The sequence below is a fragment of the Lissotriton helveticus genome, chromosome 6, assembly GCF_964261635.1.
Source record: "Lissotriton helveticus chromosome 6, aLisHel1.1, whole genome shotgun sequence".
Taxonomy (NCBI): Eukaryota; Metazoa; Chordata; class Amphibia; order Caudata; family Salamandridae; genus Lissotriton; species Lissotriton helveticus.
In genome coordinates this window covers 1,283,897,963-1,283,922,169 of record NC_136067.1, presented here as the reverse complement: position 1 = coordinate 1,283,922,169, position 24,207 = coordinate 1,283,897,963, and the positions used below count along the sequence as shown (strand labels likewise).

The following is a 24,207-nucleotide window of genomic DNA, read 5'->3' as shown; positions in this document are numbered from 1 at the left end:
AGATCTGGAATCTGCTGGACTCTCTCTAACCCGACATCTCCTTCGGTACAGAGACCTGGAACCACGCCTCCTCCACCCCTGACATCAACCCCGCCATCCCGGACGGATACAAGATCCAGAGGAAGGACCGCCCCAACCAGCAGGGAGGGGGCCTCGCCATCGCCCTCAAAACCACCCTCCGCCTCACCGTCTCCAGTGAAACCTTCCCCCCGCCGAACACCCCAGACCAGCCCCAATCCACACTCCAGGGAACCCTCATCTACAGACCCCCAGGCCCTCGGGCTCCCTTCGCCTCCACCATCACCGACTTCATCGCACCCCAAGCCATCGCCACAATGAACTACATACTCATCGGAAACCTGAACTTCCACCTCAACAACGCCAGTTACCCCAATTCCATCACCCTTCGTGAGAACCTCGACAACATCGGACTCAAACAACTCGTCTCTACACCGACCCAGAGGGCAGGACACACCCTCCACCCCATCTACGCAGCAGGTAACAGCGTTCACTTCACCACACAACGCAACCCCCATGGACCGACCGCTACTGCGCACACTTCACCGTCGATAAACCCAGGGCACCTAAACCAGCCCCAGGCCCACCACGAAGGAACTGGAGCAAGATCACCGACGACCAACTCAACTCCACCTTCACCCGAAACAACCACACTTCAGCACCAGACGCCAACATCGCAGCCAGAGAACTCCACACTTGGATCTCCAACTGCGAGGATGAGCTTGCCTCGCTACGCAAGCCCGACAAACAGCGCCCCAGGAAAGCCCCCTGGTTCACCACCGATCTCCAAGAAGCCAGACACACCTGCAGATGCCTGGAGAAGAACTGTAGAGACACCAAGACACCCGTAAACCACACCACCTACAAGGCTGCCATCACGGACTACCACAACCAAATCAGAACCACCAAGCGGACCTTCATCCACAACAAAATCCTCGCCAACTCGACCAACTCAAAGGAACTCTTCACTGTCATCCAGGAATTCACCAACCCTTGCAGTGAAGCCACAGACATCACCCCATCCCAATACCTCTACGACAAGCTTGGGACTTACTTCCACCTCAAGATCAAAAACATCTATGACAACTTTGTCGACCTTTCACCTGAGACACAGCTGGCCTGCCCCCAGACGCACCAGCCAGCCCACCATCTCCACCTGGACGCCGATCACAGCTGAAGACACCACCTCAACCATGAAAGGCATCCACTCAGGGGAACCCACCGACCCCTGCCCCCCTCACATCTATCACATAGCTGCCGCCGCCATTGCACCCGAACTACAATGCACCATCAACATCACCTTTAATACAGGCACCTTCCCAGATGACCACAGCCGACCCCAACGACCTTGAGAACTACCGGCCCATCTCGCTCCTCCCCTTCGCCGCCAAACTTGCAGAGAAAACAGTCAACAGGGAACTGACACGATTCATCGAAGACATTGCCATCCTTGACCTGTCCCAATATGGATTCCGAAACAACAACAGCACTGAGACCGCCCGACTTGCCGCCAAAGACGACATCCGCACCCTCCTGGACCAAGGCCACTCCGCAGCCCTCATCCTACTTGACCTATCAGCAGCGTTTGACACCGTCTACCACCGCACACTCGTCACCAGACTACACGATGCCGGCATACAAGGAACAGCCCTAGACTGGATCCGATCATTCCTCACTGGACGTAGCCAAAGAATCAGACTGGCGCCGACGGAAATCAGCTGCGGGGTCCCACAGTGATCATCACTGAGCCCAACACTCTTCAACATCTACATGGCCCCCTTCGCCGCCATCGTCCAATAACACAGCCTCAACATTGTCTCCTACGCTGACGACACCCAGCTCATCCTCTCCCTCACCAACGACCCCGCCAGACTCAACTTCCAGAAAGGATACAGGAGGTCGCAGTCTGGATGACCAACAGCTGCCTAAAGCTCAACGCCAAGAAGACAGAAGTCCTCGTCCTCGGAACCACCCATTTAGCATGGGACAACACCTGGTGGCCGACCGCCCTCGAAAGCCCACCGACTCCCTCAAACCACGCCAAAAACCTCGGCATCAACTCGACTCATCCCTCACCATGAACCGACAGATCAACGCTGTCACCTCCTGCTGCTTCAACGCCCTCCGCAAGACCTTCAAATGGATCCCCACAGAGTCAAGGAAGACAGTCACCCACGCACTCATCACCAACAGACTGGACTATGGTAACGCACTATACGCCGGCATAAACAAGTCCCTATTCCAAAAACTCCAGACGATACAGAATACCGCCGCCCAACTCATACTCGCATCCCCCGGCACGAACACATCAGCCAGCACCTACAAAGGCTCCACTGGCTCCCCATGGAGTAAGAGTCACTTTCAAAATCCTCGCCCATGCCTACAAATGCCTACACAACGCCGGACCCAAATACCTCAACTACAGAATCAAATTCCATGTACCCAAACGAAACCTCCGATCTACCAACCTCGCATTGGCTGAAACCCATTGCATCCGCAGAGCCAGAGCAGGTGGAGAATCCTTCTCTCACATTGCTGCAAAAACCTGGAACGAGCTCTCAGCAGACATCAGACTTTGCCCCACCTTGAACACCTTCGGGAAGGCTCTCAAGACCTGGCTCTTCGGCTAAAGGGTCTGCAACCCCCCCCTCCCAGCGCCTTGAGACCCTCAAGGGTGAGTTGCGCGCTTAAGATCCCCTGATTAATCAAAAAACAAGGTGATGGGTGGAATGACTGAATGAATCTCAATCATTGGCAATTGCTCGGGCTGCATCCCAATCCATCGTTTTTCGACCGCCATGTCAGTTTGGACCCAGTCAGATGCAGATCAGTCTTGACTCTGCTCCAATGGAACATCTAGGCCAGGTCCTCCCTGAATCAGAACACAAGCAACACAGCACTGGTTACACCCTTATTAGGGCTCATCAGCCAGGTACAGATTTGTTCCAGTAGCACCGTGAGCATGGGACCCACGTCTGGGCATACCAGTCACACCTGGGGTATCAAAAAAACAAGATGATGGATGGAATGTTTGAATTAACCTCCGCCACTGGTAATTACTCCGGTGCGCTACCCAATCCATCACTATTTTGCACACCATGCTAACTCAGTTTGGACTTGGGTGGCAACTAGTAGTACTGGTGAAGACACACATGGCAATTTTGGTTGATCAGTACCCACGGCCATAGAGTCTGTTATCAGACTGTTACCAGACTGTTACCATATATTATTTTCTCCTTTTTTTATCTTTTGCTCCTTCTTATCTCTGTCCTTTGAACTGGACAATATACTGCCAAAAAAGTATAGTACTGCCTTCTGCAACAACTTGATGCTTACAATATTTCTCTCCACCTTGTTGTGATGCATCTTTTGTGGCCCAGGAGCAGTGATGGGAGTTATTTTTTGTGCAGCCACACACGTCCCAGTAAAAATTGGTATCATGACCCAGGAGGGGGACTATCACAATGTACTAGTGGAGGGATATGACCAATGGCCTACCACCTTCCTCAGGAGATTTGACTGTAGAAGCCTGCTCGACCTCAAGACACTGTGATCCTGGTAATGAATATGCTACTTACCAGTATGCATCTGTTCTTGGCATGTAGGGCTGCTAACATTCATATCTATTGCATAAATCGCCGCCTAGTGTTGGGTCCGGATGATTGCACATTGTTGTCCTGGAAGAGTCTTCGAAGTATCACAAGATAGGTGGCTCCTCCCCTGGACTACAGTGCGCATGGGCATCGACTCCATCCCCAGATTGTTTTTAGCCATTGTGGCAGAGATGGAGTGAAATAGTGTAAATGATGTCCATGCTAATGATTGAATGCAAGAAGGATCTGCAGCCGCTACGGGCACCGGGGAGGAGGGTGGGCGATATGAATGTTAGCAGCCCTACATGCCAAGAACAGATGCATACTGGTAAGTAGCATATTCAGTTCGAGGCATGTGGGCTGCTAAATTCATTTCTATTGCATAGAATACATAGCAGTCCCTCCATCAACGGCGGCTGCCCGTGCCAGCTGCAGAAGTCTGAAAAAGTGTTTTGAGAACAGCCTGACCTACAGCTGCCTGCTGCTTGGAATGCACATCAACACAGTAATGTTTTGTAAACGTGTGTGGTGTAGACCACGTGGCTGCTCTACAAATGTCTTCCAAAGGAATGTTCTTCAGGAAAGCCATGGAGGCCCCCAACTTGCGTGTGGAGTGCGCTCTTGGGGGGACCGTTAAAGTACGTTTAGCTTTTTGATAACAAATCTGAATGCACTTAACGATCCATCTGGCTATTCCTGCCTTGGAAATAGGGTTGCCTTTGTGCTGGGCTGAGAAGGCAACAAAAAGTTGCTGTGTCTTTCTAAATTGTTGTGTTCTGTCAATGTAGTACATGAGTGCCCTTTTTACGTCCAACGTATGGAGCATTCTTTCCGCTACTGTTTGTGGGTTCTGAAAGAATGCGGGCAGTTCAATAGTTTGGTTGACATGAAACTGTGACACCACCTTCGGAAGGAACTTGGGGTTAGTGCGAAGCACTACCCTGTTTGAATGAATTTGTATGAATGGCTCTTGTATAGTGAGCGCTTGCAGCTCACTAACACGCCTGAGAGATGTAATAGCAATGAGAAAGGCCACTTTCCATGTCAGGAACTGAATCTCGCATGAATGTAGCGGCTCAAAAGGTGGGCCCATCAGCCTAGTGAGGACCACATTGAGGTTCCACACAGGAGCTGGTGGTGTTCTGGGAGGAATGACTCTTTTCAGTCCCTCCAGGAAGGCTTTAATGGCAGGCACCCTGAAAACGGAGAGATGCTGCCTGTTCTGGAGATAAGCCGCTATGGCGGATAAGTGTATCCGAATGGAAGCGTAAGCTAGATTGCATTTGTAAAGATGTAACAAATAGCAGATGATGTTAGGAATGGATGCATCAAGCGGGTCAATGTGATGTTCTGTACAGTAAATGACAAACCGCTTCCACTTTGCGGCATAGCAAGCTCGGGTAGTGGGCTTCCTTGCCTCTCTGATGATGTCCATGCATTCAGGAGGCAGGTTGAGATAGCCAAATTCTAAGACCTCAGGAGCCAGATCGCCAGATTGAGCTGTTGCGGATCTGGATGCTGAATGTCGCCATGGTTCTGCGTCAATAGCCTGGGAGTGAGATGCAGTCTTTGATGCGGTACCACGGAAAGGTCCAGAAACATGGTGTACCATGGTTGGCGTGCCCACGTTGGAGCAACCAGGATGAGCGTCATCGAGTGTTGCTTTAGCTTTCTTGCCACCAGCGGAATGAGAGGTGCTGGGGGAAAAGCGTATGCAAATCTGCCTGACCAGTTCATCCATATCGCATTGCCCTGCGATTGTGGGTGAGGGAACCTGGCGGCAAAGCTTTGGCATTTTGCGTTTTCCCTTGTGGCAAACAGGTCTATCTCCGGATGACCCCACTGCTGGAAGTACGGGTAGAGTACTGATGGATGTATCTCCCACTCGTGCATTTGATGGCTGTACCTGCTGAGCAGATCCGCCATCTGATTGTCCTTGCCTGGGAGGTGTTACGCCATGAGGAAGATGTTCCTTTCAATGGCCCACTTCCACATGCTCTGAGCCAGATGAGACAGCTGTGGAGAGGGTGTCCCTCCCTGCTTTTGGATGTAGTACATGGCTGTCATGTTGTCCGTCCGGATCAACACGACCTTGTTGCACAGATGTACTTTGAAGGACTTGAGCGCCATGAAGATCGCCATCAACTCCAGGTAGTTGATGTGCATCTTTTGTTGCTGCGTTGACCACAGTCCCTGCACCGTGTAGTGGAGCACATGAGCTCCCCACCCCTGGAGAGATGCGTCCGTCGTTAGGATAATCTGTGGCACAGGCTCTTGGAACGGTCGGCCCTTGCAAAGGTTGTGTGGAGTCCACCAAAGCAGAGAGTTGTATGCCCGACCGGTCACCAACACTAGGTCTTTCAACTGTCCTTGAGCCTGAGTCCACTGATGTGCCAAGCATTCTTGGAGCGGACGCATATGCAGCCTTGCGTGCGGGACTATGAAGATGCAGGAGGCCATCATGCCTATCAACTGCATGAACACTCTCGCTGGTAGGGAGTGTTGCGGTCTGAACCTTTGGATGAGCGTCTGAATGCTGTCGATCCTCGCTTGGTTTGGCTGAGCTGTAGCAGTCAGAGTATTTATTGTCGCACCCAGATACTGCCGCACGTGAGAAGGCTGAAGGTGCGACTTTGGGTAGTTCAGTGAGAACCCCAGACTGTGAAGGAGGTGAATAGTGTGGGACATGTGTGCGGCGCACTGTTGTTCCGACTTTGCTTGAACCAGCCAGTCGTCTAGGTAAGGGTAGACATGTATATTTTGTCTCCTGAGGTGCGCCGCTACTGTCGCCAGACACTTGGTGAACACTCTGGGGGCAGTGGTCACTCCGAAGGGAAGGACTTTGAACTGAAAATGCCTGTTTTTAATGGTGAACCTGAGGTATTTTCTGTGGGAGGGGTGGAGTGGTATGTGGAAATAAGCATCTTTGAGGTCCAAGGTTGCTAGGAAGTCCCCTTGGTTTAGCAGGGGAAGAATTTGCTGCAGTGTTAGCATATGAAAATGTTCTGATAGGATATACAGGTTGAGGGGGCGTAGATTCAGAATGGGTCTGAGGGATCCGTCCTTTTTCGGGATGAGGAAGTACAGGGAATAGACCCCTGTTCCTTCCTCCTCCACTGGTACGAGCTCTATTGCGCCCTTTTGTAGCATCACAAGAACTTCCTGCTGCAATAAGTGCAAGTGCTCTTCCGACATAGGACGTTGTCTTGGGGGAATGTTGGGTGGAGTGGATGTCAACTCCAAACAGTAACCGTATTGGATAAGTTTTCTCACCCACCTGTCTGTGGTGATGGACGTCCAGACTGGCAGGAACTGCTGGAGTCTCCCCCCGACAGGTGTTGGATGGTCGGGGGGCAGTGACAGAGAGTCACTGTTTGTTGGCGGCAGAGGAACGGGAGTTGTTGTTGCCTCTGCCCCTGCCCTTGGCACTGTTTCCTCTGTAACCCCCTCTACCCTGCTTGGGGTACGAGGACTGCGCGCCACCTTTGGTGAAATGCGTCTGCTGTGCCAAGTGTCCTCTGGTAACACCACGGGTACTTGAGCGACGAAAAGTGCTCCCCCTGAATTGCTGAGACTGAAGCGCCCCCATGGATTTAGCTGTCTCATTGTCTTTTTTGATCTTCTCGAGGGTGGTGTCAACGTCCGGGCCAAACAGTCTGTCGGGATTAACGGGCTGGTTGAGTATTGTTGTTTGAATGTCAGGTTTAAACCCTGATATGCGAAGCCATGCTTGACGCCTCAACATCACGCTAGTGTTAATTGCTCTAGCCGCTGTATCTGCAACATCAAGCGCACACTTAATTGCAGCGTTTGAAATGAGCTTGCCCTCCTGTATCAGCATCTCAGCTGCCTCTTTAAACTCATCTGGAAGGTGTTGAAGGAGCTGCTCTAGGGTGTCGTAATGCGCCCTATCATATCGTGCCAACAGTGCTTGTGTGTTCGATATGCGCCAGATATTGGCTGCCTGTGCAGCCACCCTTTTACCAGACGCCTCTAGCACTTTCGACTCTTTGTCTGGGAGAGGAGCTTCACCTGTCGTCTGGGAGTTCGCCCGTTTGCGGGCATTGGCGACCACCAAAGAGTCTAGAGGCAACTGTCCCCGAATATATGCTGGGTCTCCAGGTGCCGGTCTGTATTTCTTTTCAATACGTGGGTTCACCATTCTTGCCCTGGTTGGTTCCTTAAAGATTTCCGGTGCATGTTTGAGGACACCTTTTAGCATTGGAAGCGTTTTAACAGTTTTTTCTGCGGCAGAGAAATTGTGTCAAACAAAAAATCTTCTTCCACGGGTCGGCATGCATGTCCACATTATGATTTGCAGCCGCCCGTTCAATCAAGGCATTGAATGCCGCTGAATCCTCAGTTGGGGATGTCCGTACACCATAAACCTGGGGGGTCCTGTACCACTTGTTGGCCGCCCTGGTCACCAGTGTCCACCCATGAGTCCTGTTGCTCATCAGGGTCATTGTTATCTGGGAAATTGTACTGGTCATCCTGGTCATCGTCATCTCCCCCTGAAGCATTGGGAGAGGGTGATGGGCTCCTCCTTGGTTGAGGATGAATAGGTTCAACAAGGGCAGGAAGGTCCTGTGCTGGCCTTTTCTTCTTCAGAGGTATGACATATGATTCCAATGGTTGGGAAGTAATCTTTCGCTTATAGAGTGTCAATTTTCCCGTATCGGCGTCGATATAATGTTCAGATTGTCCTTCTGAAGCTTGATGTTGACTCAAATGGCCACTTAGCATCGAGTGTTGTGAGGCCTCTGTGTCCTTTGACACCGACCGGGGTGCAAAGGCCTTCGGTGCCACCCTCGGCGGCAGAGTGTAGAGGATCTGCGTAGGAGTCTTCTTCTGTGCGTCCACCAATTTTTTGGCTGACGGCGTGTGAGTCGTCGACGGCAAAGTCTTCTCCCGAATCCGTTTGAGGGAGTCGGTGACTTGCTTCGTGAAGGAAGCGGAGGGTTTAGTTACCGATGACCCATGCCCGTCACCATCGGAGGACCCCAGCGTCGACGAGGTGTCCGTGCGTACTGGAGCCTCCGACGCATCTTCGACCCCAATGGTTCGGGCCTCCTTCCTAGGCTTATGCGCCGATGCCGTTGGTTTTGGACCGGCTTCTTTGTGCCGTTGCGTAGGGCCTCCGGACTTCGGCTCGGGGCCCTTCGTCGACTGCGCTCCGACCGGAAGTTTGCCTGTCGGCGGCGCAGTCTCGTCCGATGGTTGTTCGACAGTCTTTATGGACTTTGGTGGAGCAACCGTACTCGACACGTGGTCGACGACCTTCTTTGAGGTCGGCTCCTTGGCCACCGTATGTAGCGGTGCCGGCTCGACAGCCTTCTTCGGTTTCGGAGCCACTGAAGGCGACGGAGCCGATGACGTAGCAGGCTTCTTCTGTTTCGATGGTACGTCGGCCATCTTTGTTGTGGTCGAATCCAAAGGTTTCAGTTTCGATATGCGCAATGGCGGCTCCGCTGATGTGTCCGTGGCCGGGCCAGAAGGCGGGGCCGTGGATTGCGGTGCAGGGTCGTGGGTAAGGCCGAGTGGCGATCCCGTGACCTGAGCCTGAGTCATGTAACCTTCGGGGCATAGCTCTTCCTCCGAGCTATCTTCCGCGGCCCCATAAACTTCTTCGTCGTCCCCTACCTCCTCGACGTATTCCAGGTCCTGGCCCTCAACGGGTTCTCCGGAATCGGCCTCGACCTCCGTCGATGGTGGTGAAATCTGCAGACGATGGCTTGGGCCTTCTGCCTCGGGGTCGTCGAAGATGTCGTCGGGTGCCGGAGCCGCTCGCCGGGCCTCAAGGCGCGCCGCGCGCCGAAGCTTGAGCGTCTTCTTCGACCTGAACTTCGAACAGGCCATACAGCTGGCCTCGTCGTGTTGCGGCGAGAGGCATTTGTTACAGACTGGATGCACGTCGATGTGTGGGTACTTTGAACCACACACGGGGCAGAACTTGAACGGACTCCGTTCCATCGTAGTTTCGTCGGGGTCTTGCTGCGACGACAGGGCCTCGATGTCCGAAGAGTTACTCGACTCCGTAGAAGACCGACTCCTAGAGTCGGATGAAGCACGAGACCGAACGCGAACAATACCGACGAGGTAACAAAGGCCTTTTGGCCTTAGAAGTAGTTTTATTCGATTCCGACTAGGAGACGTCGAAATCACATCCGAACCCAATGGCGGAAAAAAACAATCTGGGGATGGAGTCGATGCCCATGCGCACTGTAGTCCAGGGGAGGAGCCACCTATCTCGTGAGACTTCGAAGACTCTTCCAGGACAACAATGTGCAATCATCTGGACCCAACACTAGGCGGCGATCTATGCAATAGCTATGAATTTAGCAGCCCACATGCCTCGAACATGTAGTTCCAAGGCAGAAACACACATCAGTAGTACATCCTGCCACAGACTGTGGTTGAAAAAGTTGTCTGATATATTGCATTGCAATATAACCATGGACTAAAATCAGAGAAGATAATCCAAATACTTTACATGTCACCTACCTAGTTGAAAATACTTGTATATGTCGACCAACGTAGCATTTTGAGGTATATTACATGTGCAAAGTAATTATGTGCAAACACCAATTCAAAGGAAATGAATTACCTTTCAAACTGTTGCGGGTAAAAAGTACACCCATATCTGCTGGAATTGAGTCAAAACCACTGCTACCGATGATATATACTCCTTTATCAGCAGCTTGGCTGTCATATTTGAACTGCATCCCTTCAAGAAACTGAATAAAAATGTGAATGTTACATTAAAAAACGATACACATATTTTGTGCACACTTTAGAGATGTCCATGTTTTATAAACCCCTTAAAATGTAACTTATTTAAAAATGGACACAATCTTAAATCAATACAAAAGTAATATTAAACACAGGGTGATTATAGCCACAACGTTTAGTTATGGCAGGTGAAATTGATTTTACATAAAGGGAGTGCCCTTTGGGGCTTCACCACCTGAACCGGTGGGTGTTAGATGATGATTCCTATTGCTCCGTCAAGCTTCTAGTTTTTGCTACTGTAATGCAGACACAATATTTCTCTTGAAGTTCTAGATTATTTCAAGCCTGTGGGCCCGGTTTAATGATTTGTAATGGACATAGAAACAGCTCCCTTTACCACTTAGATCAATTTGTGTTTTAAAACTGGGATTGTGGACACACCATGGATTAAAGGATGGACTATCTTGATTCCCTTGGTTGAACTCTACCTGTTTCAATCAACTCTTAAAACAACTGTAGTTCCTCATTCATTCTAATAACTCATGATCAAAACTTCCATCAATCATACTGCATTTCACTCAAAGCCCCTTAGTATAAGTAGAACCACAAAGCACTTCACAATCTAGAAATTATTCAGCCTTACGGTGCCAAGGTATATATTACACTTAGTGTTTATTTTTATTTTTTTTAAATGTTGTTTGAAAATTATTTAAAACATCTGCATGTATCCATCAAATGTACATATGCCAATTTAATATCCTGTCACATTACACAATTCAAAATCAAAAAACATCAATATTTCATAAAAACATATACATAAATGCTTTAATTAAAACCACAGAGGTTTTGTTTTGTCGTCGCGTTTCGGTGGATCCTGCTTTTGCACCACCTCCCTCAGGACAGTTAAAAACACAATAATCTGTGATTTTTTTTTTTAACCCCTTCTACGCTCATGACGAGCTCAGCTCGTCATGGGCGTAACCTGCGCTACGCGTACGACAAGCTGAGCTCGTCACGTAACGCGGGTTTTTTAAATCGCAGCGCGCAGCGGGAAAACCGCTAGCGCGCATGCGGTTAAACAATATCACTAGTGTACCTCGGCAAACGTTTACATAATACACATCGGTGCATCATTGCTTGAATCTATATCACTGTGCAAATATCATAATTGCTTCTCCTAGAGAGGCAGAAAGAATATATCCTCCTGTGCTTATTTGTGGCTTCCACTTATAGTCTTTAGAACAAAAGCACAACTACATACTTGCTCGAAAACCAAAGAAGTCTTTACATTCACGCATTTATTGAGCTCTAAACTTGCATTCTCACTTATAACCATTCTTAATTTGTGGATCATCGCCTGAGCATACCTTAATAATCTTTTACTAGTTTCCCTGTCCTTTACTTCAAAGAAACTGCAGTCAGCTATCGCCATTGTTCTATCTCTAGAATTGAGGAAACAGATCATTTTAGTTTTACCTCAATCTGATTATATGATTTTTAACCTCTTGTGTACTCACCCTTCAATAAGGTGTCTAAGGCGTATTATCACTCGCCAGAGATATTCTTATTCTCCACATATTACTTTCCTTGTAGGTAATTCACATGGACGGTCCACCTGACCAAAATAAATAAGCCACTTTAGATCTAATGCTGCTGGGCCATAATTCAAGCCTCTCAAGCACTCGGTATGTTGATATTGCTTTTAAAATAAACACTAAGGGGTCGATTCCGATCCGGTAAAATAATCGTCCGTACGAATCGTATCCGGACCGGGGCATCGGGACGCGATCCGTACGGTCCACGTCAGGTAAGGGCGATTCGTATGGAAAAGCGCACAATCACATACACATCGTACGGTGTGTACCCCCCATGATCGCAGGGGTACGCCCCATACACACTGCGTACATGGGGTATGGTGCCTACCCCTGCGATCATGGGGGGACGCACCGTACCCCATGTACGCTGGGTGTACGGGGCGTACCCCTGCGATCATGGGGGTATGCACCGTACCCGGGGGGGGGGGCGTCCCGTACCTGTTTCGGCACGAACTCTGCTTTTACGGCTGTTTTCAGCTCCCGTAAAAAAAGGGTTGTACGGTGCGTACCCGACACGTATCGTACTTGCTGGGTTGTATAAACCAGCCGTGAGCCGTACAGATCTCGCGTACAGCGGGTTCTGATGGAGACTCGTACGGGGATTCAAGTCATACGGTCTCTGTACGATTCGTACGGAGTCCGGCTCCTGGTACGAATCGTACTTCGACGTACGTACGCGGGACATTGCAGGGTACGATTCGTACGGGAAAAACGCTCCAAACGACTATTCGGAGCGGTTTTTCCCAAATCGGAATCGACCCCTAAGTGTAATATATACCTTTGCACTGTAAAGCTGAATAATTTCTAGATTGTGAAGTGCCTTTGTGGTTCTACTTATACTAAGGGGCTTTGAGTGAAATGCAGTATGATTGATGGAAGTTTTGATCATGAGTTATTAGAATGAATGAGGAACTACAGTTGTTTTAAGAGTTGATTGAAACAGGTAGAGTTCAACCAAGGGAACCCTCAGATTTTAGTACTGCAACTTACCCTGTTCCCTTGTGGTTTAAGGGTTACTCTCTATTTCTTTATACTGGACTATCTTGATAAACAGCGAGGGTCAATCAAAGGCCTAGAAAACCACTTTTCTAAAGCTAATTTCTTAAAAACTACTTAACTGACTTTGGGTCTGATTTATATTTTGGCAGGCAGGCAATTTCTCTGCTACCCTGATAGAAGTGCCACCCCCTAAATTTAGAAATGTTTGCTGGCCTAGCGGACATTGCTATCATTGACAGGAACCGCTGTGACGACGGTTCCTGCCAATGCAGTGTAAGTTTGACATGGCTCCGTCAACATGCTGGAACTGTACGGCACACTGACAATGTTGTTTATGTTCAAAAAGAAAACCTCAAAGTGGAATTTTCTTTTTGAAAATAAAAAACACTTCAAGGCTTTATCTGGCGGGAATGGGCAAAAAGCCAGGTCCTTGAAAATGGCTGTATATCCACCCATCTAAATTTGGAGGGCAGACATATAGGCAAACCTCAGATGGTCCTTTCTTCGTCAGAGCAAGCTCTTCTAAATTTGGCCGGTAGACCATAATGTTGGCTGGGAAGGAACTTTGTTGCCGCTGCAACAGAATTCCCTCAGCGCCAACATTTAAATCAGGCCTTTACTCTAAAATCAAGCACATGCACTTCTTGAGTAAAGTGCTACTTTCACACCAAGTCAGGTGCAATTTGTTAACTGGGTTCACAGTGTTTTTCTATATCAGAGAGCAAAGAGTCTGCTGGCCTGGAAGGACATTTCTATAATTGACAGGAACCGCCTTGATGACGGTTCCTGCCAATGCATTGTAAGCTTTACATATGGCTCCGGCAACATGCCAAAGCAGTACGGCACACTTACAATATTTTTTATGTTCAAAAAGAAAATCTCAAAGTGTAATTTTATTTTTGAAAATAAAAAACAACAACGCCCCCCTCACCATGGGAGTTTCAAGCCATGGCAGTGGGAGCACTGAGCACTTCAAGGCTTTTCCAGGCAGAGATAGGCATTGAAAAACGGCTGTATATCCACCCATCTAAATTAGGGGGGGGAGACATATAGCCAAACCTCATATGGTCCCTTCTTCATCAGAACAAGCTCTTCTAAATTAGGCGGAAAGACCATAATGTTGGCTGGGAACTTTTTTGCTGTTGCAGCAGAGTTCCCTGAGCGCAATCATTTAATTTGGGCCCTTACTCTAAAACCAAGCACATGCACTTGATTGAGTAAATGTCTACTTTCACAGCAAGTCAGGTGCAATTCGTCAACTGGGTTCAGCCGTGTTTTTCTATTTCAGAAAGCAAAGAATCTGATGGGAGTTAAGATGAGGAATGTCACTTTGTTTGAAACCCCCTCCTTTTTAGGTCGAAGCCTGCTAGCAGCGCATGCACTGTAGCAGGCAAAGAGATATTGTCAGGAGGGGTTTTCAATACGGCATGAAGCCACGCCCCTTTTTTACATTGGCAGGCCTCTCGAAACGGAGGCCTGCCATTGGAAAAAGCTCCTGTTTTGCAGATTTGTCTGCTCTGGATACCGCCTCTCGAGGACTCCATGACCTGCCTTACGGTATCACGACAATATTTCTTGAAATATCGCCTTGGCAACCATGAGGCAGGTCAGGGAGTCCTGGAGGGGCGGGATTCAGTATCCTGTTTCCGCCCCGTGAGGGTCTATTGCCCCCTGCTACGAGGAGTATTTACATATCTTCGGAGAAGATACTGCCGTGAGAGGCCAATGAACAGACGTTCTTCCGGTGTCACCAAGAGAGTGTGTGTAGTAGTCACACAAACAGGAGACCTGCCTCTTCCCACAGCTATGTGTCAGTGCATCAGGCAAACTCACTGGGCATCTCAGTGGGCGGAGGATCCACTGCAGAGGTTGCTGTACACTGTCGGGAATCTGCCCGGCAGGGCCTGCTCCGCGCGTTATCCTCCCGAGAAAGTTACCCTTAACAGTGAGTTTCTTTATTATTCCTCCTGGTGGTCACGGCGAAGAGAGAGTCCGGTCTGGTGTGGATCGCGTCACACCATCAGTCAATTACATAACATTTTTATTTCCTAATGAAAGACATGGGCACAACCTCGTGCACACACAAACAAAAGTAGACATCCCTGCATTGTCCCGAGGTAGGGAAAATAGCATAATCGAAATATACCGTGGATATTAATATTAAAATAACTCCGCGCCAGTGAGTGTCGTCTGTAACCAGGAGCTGGTCTTTCCAGCAGCGCAGGCATCAAGAAAGGCTGACAGATTCCATATTGTGGGCGCATATTGAGCAGTGTCGTAGTGCACTCAATTTAAACTTCTTTTGAAGTGAGTGTGAGGTGTAGGGATAGTTCAAGGCCCAAAGTATGGTGTTAGCATGTGGGTAAAATTAAGTCGTTACAATGATGGTTAGGTCTTTACAACCTAATTCACAAAGGCGCTTAAGCTGTGTAAAGGTGCACATTGGACGTGATTTGAGAGCAAATACACGTTTTGTGTTTAAAAAAAAACTACTGGATATTTACACCTGTAAACCGATTTACACACACATAACACCACAAAGGAATGACTCCGGTCCCTTGGACACCTAAAAGCGTGGAAACGTCGGTAACCGCACACTCACTTGTGAACATGGGCGTATTCACAACCTTTCTCGTGGCCTACTCAAGCCTTAGGAGAGTTGGTGATTTACTTCTGTCAGCGGGAGGAGTAAATCTCCATCCACCTTTGGGAGGCGGCTCATTTAACATCGATAGGGGAGTAGGTCATGGGGGTTCTCCATGAGCAGAACAATTTCCCCCCTTTGTCCATGTAGAGGGTTAGAAACACAAAGGTGCAAACACCCTCCTGCTGAACACTTACGCATGAGTAATTTCAGGCCTAACACTTTCACACAGGTGTAACTGCTTACGCACCAGAGTCCTCCTGGAATTCTTTGAAATAACTAAAGTATGTGATTGTACTCCAAACGTACGTGTAAATGTACAGAGGTAGGTGCATCCGTTACTCCTGCCCACCCTGGAGTGTGAGCACAAGAGGGGTCGGAGCTTTACGCAGGCTTTGGACCCGGCTGGTTCCGATGATTTTCGAAGGTGTGCAGAGTTCAGGAGTCGTGTCCGGATGTCATATTCAGGCCTCCATTTTCTTGTTGTGTTTAGGGGTTAAAGGCTAGGATTCTAGCTAGACTTACCATTCTTGGGTCTGGGATGGGAGAGGAGTTGGCCTAAGGGCTAGGGCGGTTGACTTCGAACATGGGGAACTGGGTTTGAGTCTCGGCAGTGACGCTGAACATCCTGTGATTCTGGGCAAATCACTTAATCTCCCCTTGCCTAGAAATGAATGTGTCCTCATGTAATGCAACTGGTGCTATGTAAAGCGCTCTGATATCCGATTCGGGTCAAGTTCGCGCTATATAAAACTCTTTAAAAACAAGCATTTTCAATGCAATAGGTCTCCCAATTGCGAGAGTTTAACCTATTGGCATTGTAAATGGCAATGCCTTTTATTTAACGTTTTAAAAACCAACATATAAATAAAAGACATTGCCATTTACAATGCCAATGGCTCAAACTCTAACAACTGCGAGACCTATTGCATTGCAAGTGCTAGTTTTTTTTTGCCCCTAGCTTGACAGATCTGCACGAACCTTGCCATGCAGAGCCCACCTGGAAAGAACCTTTTATTTAGGAAGCTTCTTGCAGATTTAAATGGTGCTAAAATTATTAGGAAATAAACAGTTGACGTTTCAAAATATATGCTGACGTATCAATAACAACAGAAACTATATCATTGTCTCTATCATATGTACTAGCGTTAGAAAAGTGACTCGAAAGAGCATGAAATTCATGTGACCTGTCAATCAAAATAGAGATATCTGAACCATTTTATGAATCAAAAAATTCTCACATCTGATTGGAAATTGGAGCTTTTTCTCCAGTTATCCATTTTGAGTCTGTGAACCTAAAGTCAGGACGGAAACCCTAGGTTCTCCGACTAGTTGTCCGCAACTTGAAGAAAATGTTGCGGCAGCCATTACTGGAAGCAGGGACCACGTGAGAAATAAAAATGGAAAAGTCATAAGAGAACAGATTTTACTGCAAGATTCCCAAACTCAGGACAAGGGTCGCAAACCCCTGTCAAGGGCACTGGAACCCTTTCTGGACCTCCAATGGGGTTCCCCGATCCAGCACTGGCCTGTGGCAGGTGGGTTCAGGGCATGGCCACTGACCAGGCCCTGCAGCCACCTCGCTCTAAGCATGGACACATTCTAAAAAGGAGACAGCTGAATATGGAATATCACTCCCTTCTATATCGAAAGGGTCAGGAAAATAATAATAAGGCTATCATTGACCGGCTTTTTATTACATTACCGATGGTAACCCTGCCTAGAAAAGGTTGGAGTGTCTTTAGTTAGAGACCTTGCCCACCTCACCAGGCAAGGCTTGAATCAGGGCCCACCCGGTATTAATATCAATCCTGTACAACTCTTAAGGCGGTGCACATGGGGTTTGGGAATATATGATAATACAACGCTTACCTGTACCACGCATGGCTTTACCACGCGTATTTTACTACGCATGTGTCTTTACCACGCAGCATTTGAGCACGCAAGACTGTACTCCGCCATATTTACGTTACGATAACCAGCGTCAAAACACGTCTTTCAAAATAGAGATAGGACTTCTATTTTGACGTACACGCCACGGTGTTGTTGAGGTTCTTTCCTTTCTCTCAATTTGCACTGAATAGCGTTTTTTTTCTAAAGTTTTCTTTTTTTTTTATTCCGCTTTTTTTTTAGGGGGGGAGACCCCCCAACCCCCCCTTTTTATTGTCCCTTTCTCCTAATGATATACACGCAGGACGAAGCGAAGGAACGAAGACTGGAAGCAATGAAGCTTGCGTTGTAAAAACGTTCGTGGAATGCACCCGCGGTGAAAAGACGTTTGCGTGGTAAGTGACCCGTTGTAAACGTAACGCGTGGTAATGCGTTCGTGGTAAATGATGTTTCCCGGGGTTTGGCTGCCTGGGGTAGGCTGTGCTAGGCCCTGTAGCCATTCCTCACTGCGCTCATTTATTTACACTTCTGAAGTGTAAAGGGCATTTCCCTGTGGCTGCCTACAGCTCGAGCAAGGCTTGTAACCACTAGAATTATTAAAGAGCATCACCGACACCAAATTAACAGCTCAGGAATAGCAATAGCAAACGGTTTGAATGAAAATCAGCAAAACAAAAACACCATTTCAGATAACACTACAACTCAGAGTTCATACACCATTTTTATTTTTTGTATTTAATATGATATCAGCAAGCAAAAAAATCTAAGGGCAATAATTTCATTTTGATAAACCTGGTCAGTTAGATAATAGTATGTGCATCACTTAACCAAGAGGTAAGCCTACATACCTGGGGCTCCCCACTAATGTCAATGCAGCTGGTCCCGTTCTCCACACAGGCTTTTACCACGGGTTCTCCATAAAATCTGTACTGTAAACAAACCGAAAAACACGGATGAGCCAAAGACCATCGACTAAAACAAAAAATAAAAAAAACATGCATCACAGTGATTCCTGCCACAAATGCGGCCCTTCACCGCACCGGATCCTCGCTTTAGTCATCAGCAATATTACAAAATAGTGCAACTCTTTCAGCAATATTACAAAATAGTACAAATCTAAATCAATGAACTAACATATGGTTTCAATACAATGAATTGCAGAAATTTACATCTAATTTTGTTTTCACAAAATAAGAAAATTGTAATCTGGGGTTATCAATTTTAGAGAAGTTAGGAGATGTGATATGTATACTTTTAAACTGTGATTTGCCAAGTATCTCGAGAATACATCTGTTTTGTGCAATAGGGTGTTTTCAGATATGGTCTACGTTTGGGTGGAAACCACAGCATAAGGTAACAGAGGGATGGGCAAGTAAGCCTGTTCTTAGATGATCCATGTCTGTGTCCTAATGTTTCAAGCCCAGTGCACACAAAGCTTCAATGTTGTCTGCCAGGGAAAAGACGGAAGAGAAACTAGGCAACATTTAATGGCTTAATGACCCATGCCATGGGCACCAACAGACAATATTATTGTGTGATAATTTTTACTCTGTATTTTCAGTGGTAATAATGTAATAACTTTATTTATTGGTGTAAAAAAAAACATTACAATTTAAAACACGACTAATTCGTACAATAAAAATGACAATGATAAGTATTAGCAATGGGGGGATTTAAATTACTATTGTTCTGCTGAAGGGCCTCACTCTGGTTTTCTGATATTATAGTCTTTAATTCGATTGTTGAGCCTTTTAAATCGGCCGCCATGCTAATATGAGGAGGGTTTGGTTGCAGTTATGGCTTCCAGTAGTTTTGACGCTTTGTGAACAAATTTCGTGAGCTCAATGTTCAACTTAGTGTTGTCAGGATTTAGAGCAGCCATTATTGACTGGCGGCAGGATCGAACTCCCAACCTGATCCATTGATCCCGCAATAATGACCGTCTGGCCATGAGCAATGCAGGACATACACAGACGATGTGTTCCATTACTTCCGAGTGATAGCCACACAGCCAGCATTCAATACTGCTACCTGGACGGCGCCATTCAGGAAGGTTCTTTGAAAAGGGCCAGTCACCCATCCTCAGGGCTAAAAACTTTTGTTTCCAATAAAGTGCATAGGGCAGGTAGGGCAGTTAAACACCTAGTTTAAAATTGGAGAATACAGCCCAGGCGTATTTCCTTTTTGACAGTATTGCCCTGTCTGAATGAAAGGAACACAGAATTTTTTTTTTAAAGCAATTTTTTATTGATTTTAAAACATAAAAACAAGTCAGCCAATGCACGGATATCACAGATGTAAGTTAATTCACACCATCTCTATACCCCCCAATCACGATCCCCATAAAATACCCTAGTCGAAACTCGAGTCCAATTAATCCAGACTCTCCAGCCATTTCCCCCACACTCTACCATAGTTCTTAACACGCCCCTTAGCTTTATACATGGTTTTTTCTTGGGTAGCACACCAGTCCACCCCTCTTCGCCACCTCTCCAGGGTAGGAGGATCAGGGCTTATCCAGGCCGCCGCAATGTCCTGCTTGGCCACCATCATAGCTATGTTGTAAAGCCGCTTATCATTCCTGGACCCATCCAGCCAATCAGAGATCCCCAGCAAAGAGTGACGTGGATCGTGGGGAACCTCCCAGCCCAATACCTCCGTCAGCTCCACTTCAATGGATCCCCAGAACTGCTCCAAGCGGGAGCATGACCAAACCATATGGAGGAAGTCGGCCGGGGCTGCTTACATCTGGTACATGCTGCGTAGTCGCAGGGGAGTCAGCTACTCAGTGTGTAAGTAATATAACTGAATCCGCTTGAGTTAGGCGGAGACAGTGACTATTCTGGGGGCCATAAGGGCATCGAGCCAGTCTACATCATCAAGGGGGCCCACCCAGTCCACCCATTGGTCCCTCAACTTGTCCAGAGATGTGGGAGTGTTATTAACTAGGGTGCAGTAGATTCGGGAGACCCCCCCTACCAAAGTCTCCCAGCAGAGTCTGAGCCTCGGTGGGGCTGTATTCGGGGAGCCTTGTGTTGCCCGCAATGTGTTTGAGGAGGGCATGTCTCAACTGCAGATATTTATAGAGCTGGGATGAGTGTAGGGAGTATCAAGTTTGGAGCTCCTGGAAGGACAACATCTGACCCCTTGCCCACACGTCCCCTAGCTGGGAGATACCAATAAGGTCCCAAGTTTTAAGAGGTTAAAGGGATCCGTAAACATCCCATCTCCATGGAGTGGGCCATGCTGTTGCACCATTTTAAACAAGTGACACACGAAGAAGACTTGAACGCTCACCCGTCCAATCCCGCCACCCCTCACCCCCTAATGCCGGCATGACTACGGGCCTTGCACTCCTGCGAACAGCTCGGCTGAGCTGCCCACAGTTACATCCTACACCCTGTCCCCCTAGCCACTTGAACCCCACCGATGACCCTACGCAGGCCCCCCTCTCTAACAGCACTACTATACAACTACACAACCCACTGCATCCCATATCACCCAACCTGTACCGTGCCCGCACTCGACACCTACATGCTCCTTTCCCTGGTTTACACCCCACACCTTTCTCGTTGCTACTGGTACTTGGATCATACAGACCCGCTTCACGCGCCATCAATATTCTTCTCTGGCCCTCTGTGAATGATTGATTGTACATGTTATTGTCTACAAGACTGAAGATATGATCGGTACTGTTCAATGACAAAATGCTAATAAAAATAAGTAAAAAAAAAAAAAAAGAAGGTCCCAAGTTTTAAATCCCCGCAATCCACTAACCTCCCGAAACCAAGCCCCCTGCCAAAGGGGAGTACACTGGGTTAGCTTCCCCAACCACCTCGTGTGTCGGAGCGAGGCCCGCCAAGCCAGCGACACCGAGCGCGTCACATCAGGTAGTTGGTTCGGAATAGACTCCCCATATGGCATGGCTTGGATATCCGTAATCCCCAGTGCACTCAATTCAAACCTATAGGCTGTATCCGACCAACTCCCACTAAACCAATCGTGGACCACTAATAGGCGTACCGCCTGAAAATACAAATACAGGTGCGTCATTCCCATGCCGCCATCGTAAGAGGGAATCTGACAAGCAGACAGAGCCACCCGTGCCCATCCTCCACTCCAGAGAAACTTAGTAATTAGACTGTCAAGCTCCTTAAACCAGGCCCTAGAAACCAGAAGGGGGTGTGCTGTAGGACGCAAAGGAACCTGGGGAGGATCATCATTTTAAACAGGGTCACCCTCCCCAGGGGGTTCAAAGGCAGCGTTTTCCATTTGAGGAGATCCTCCTTAGCCTTCTTAACCAAGGGGGTCACGTTGAGGGACCAGCCCAAGTCGGGAAGGAGGGCGATCCAGATCCCCAGATATTTAAAGGATTGCCTCCAGAGTGGTATGGTGGACTGCCAATCGAAGCACTCTCTAGAGATGAAAGGGGACCAAGACAGACTTCCCGGGGTGACGCCCCAACCCTGAGGCCCGCTCGAAATCATGCAGGATCCGGAGGCACTGTGACCCGGACGAGGCGGGGTCGGACAGGAAGACAAGCACATCATCTGCGTATAACGCGATCTTGACCACGTCGGTGTTTGGCCATTCCCATCCATGGAGGCCGTCCTCTGCCCGCACCAGGGACGCCAGGGGTTCCATTGCCAGGGCGAACAGCGAAGGAGAAAGGGGACATCCCTGACTAGTGCCCCTGGCGATGGGGAAGGCCTCAGACAGTACCCCATTAACCAGGACTCGTGCTCCCAGATGGGCGTACAGGACCCAGACCAGAGTACAGAAGTGGGGTCCGAACCCCATCTCGACCAGCACGCCCTGTAGATATGCCCAGTCCACTGAGTCGAAAGCTTTTTCAAAGTCTATGGACAGGAGGGCCAAGTAAGGGGTAAGCAGGTGTCGATACGCCAGGGCCTGCTGCAGTCTTCGGAGGCAGTGGCGGGTCCCCTGTTGAGGCATGAACCCGCATTGATCCGGGTGCACCAATGAGGCCAAATAGAGTTTCAGCCGCTGGGCCAGAATGGTAGCATATAGTTTAATTTTGGTGTTATGGAGGGGTATGGGGCGGTACTCTGCACACAATCGGGAGGGAGGCTGGGATTTCGAGAGAACCACAATGGTGGCAATATCAGTTTCCGGCAGAAACAAACCTCTGTCCACTGCTTCCTTAAATAAGTTTGCTAGGTGGGGCACTAGAGTGCCTTGGTAGGTCGCATAATATTCCTGCGGCAGGCCATCCGGACCAGGGGTGTTATCCGGGAAGACCAGAGTGATCGCCTCCTCAATTTCTTTCAGGGAGATGGGGCGCTATAGATCCCTCTGGGCCGATTGCTCCAGCGTAGGAAGGCACACCCCGCCCTGGTCAAGGAGAGCAGCAACGGTCAGTTCAGGGGCTTGTGCGGTATACAGCTTCCGGTAGTACGCGGCAAAGGTATTTGCCATTGCCTTGGGAGCACCGTGTACCACTCCGGCTGTGTCGAACACCTCCCAGATGATACGGTTCGCCCTGGGATATGTGGCCAGCCTGTGTAAGATCGTACCGTTCTTGTCTCCCCAGACATAAACTCTTGCCACCGAAGACCTCCAGAGGAGCTTGGCCGCATCCAGGGCGAATTGCTTAGTATCATCCCGAATAAAGGCCAATTGCCGAGTCTGGGCAGCATCCTCTGACGTGGATAGGAGCTGTTCCAAGCAAAACGCCTGCGCTTCCTTGGCAGAGATCTCTTGCAGCTGTGCTTGCCTCTGATTTTTACGCTGCTGCTTTGCGAAACCTCTGATGGTCGCCTTCTCCGCGTCTCACAGAGTAACCGAGGATGCCACCGAACCCTCATTGGAATCAAAGTATCGCATAAGCTCTTTCCCTATCTCTTTCTTGGAACCTTTGTCTTGGAGAAGCCAGGCATTCATCCTCCATGTTTGACGGGCCGCAGGAGTGGGGGCCCCCGAACTGAGGAGTATCGGGGAGTGGTCGGAAATGCCTCCAGGGAGGATACAGACATCGGCAATCAGTGAACAATCGGGCGCGGGGATGAAGATCGCATCTATGCGCCCTTGGGTATGGTGGGCCGCGGATGTATGCGTGAATTGGATGGTGCGCGGGTGCCAAATGCGCCAGCATCACAGAACCCCAGAGACTCAGACCATTTACGCAGTTGTTTCGCACTCGCCGCCCGAGCAGCCGAAGGGGTTCCCGATGTGTCGAGGGCAGGGGCTACGACTGAATTGAAGTCTCCCGCAATGACCATGTTGCCTGCGAGCATGTCTTGGAGCAAAGAAGCTGTGTGTGCCAAGGTGGATGCAAGCAAGGAGGGAGGAGCATATATCGACATGAGAGTGAGGGGTGTACCAGCCGGCGACCCACAAACTTTCACAAATGAACCTTGGGGGTCATGCACAACCTGGGAGAGGACAAAGGGCAATGCACGCCTTAGGAGGATTGCAACCCCTCAGGAGCCCCTGGAAAAGCCAGAGTGCAATACTCTGTCGTAGCTGTAACGAGCCAAGAAGGGGCAGCAGTTACCCAGAAGGTGCATTTCCGGAAGCATGAGGATGTCTATGTGGAGACGCTGTGCGTACCTTAAAACCGCTGTACGTTTGTGACGGTCCAGCAGACCGTTTACATTCCACGACAACACGTGGAGGGATCCCGTAGGAGAGGTGTTATCTGTCATGGTAGACTGCTCTTGGTCTAAGCTGAGCGCGTGGCTTGGAGTGTACAGTCGCACCTAGGAGCCTAAGG

General features: G+C 48.8%; 1 protein-coding gene across 1 annotated transcript in view; it reads right to left on the bottom strand.

Annotated features, from left to right (window-relative positions):
* SCCPDH (saccharopine dehydrogenase (putative)) overlaps nt 1-24,207 on the bottom strand; it is a 345,431-nt gene that overhangs the window by 214,122 nt on the left and 107,102 nt on the right. Inside the window, exons 3-4 of the mRNA XM_078649033.1 lie at nt 18,320-18,400; nt 10,219-10,348 (exon numbers count right to left, since the gene is read on the bottom strand). Of these exons, the coding sequence (XP_078505159.1) occupies nt 10,219-10,348; nt 18,320-18,400 (211 nt within the window). The remainder of the gene's footprint in view (nt 1-10,218; nt 10,349-18,319; nt 18,401-24,207) is intronic.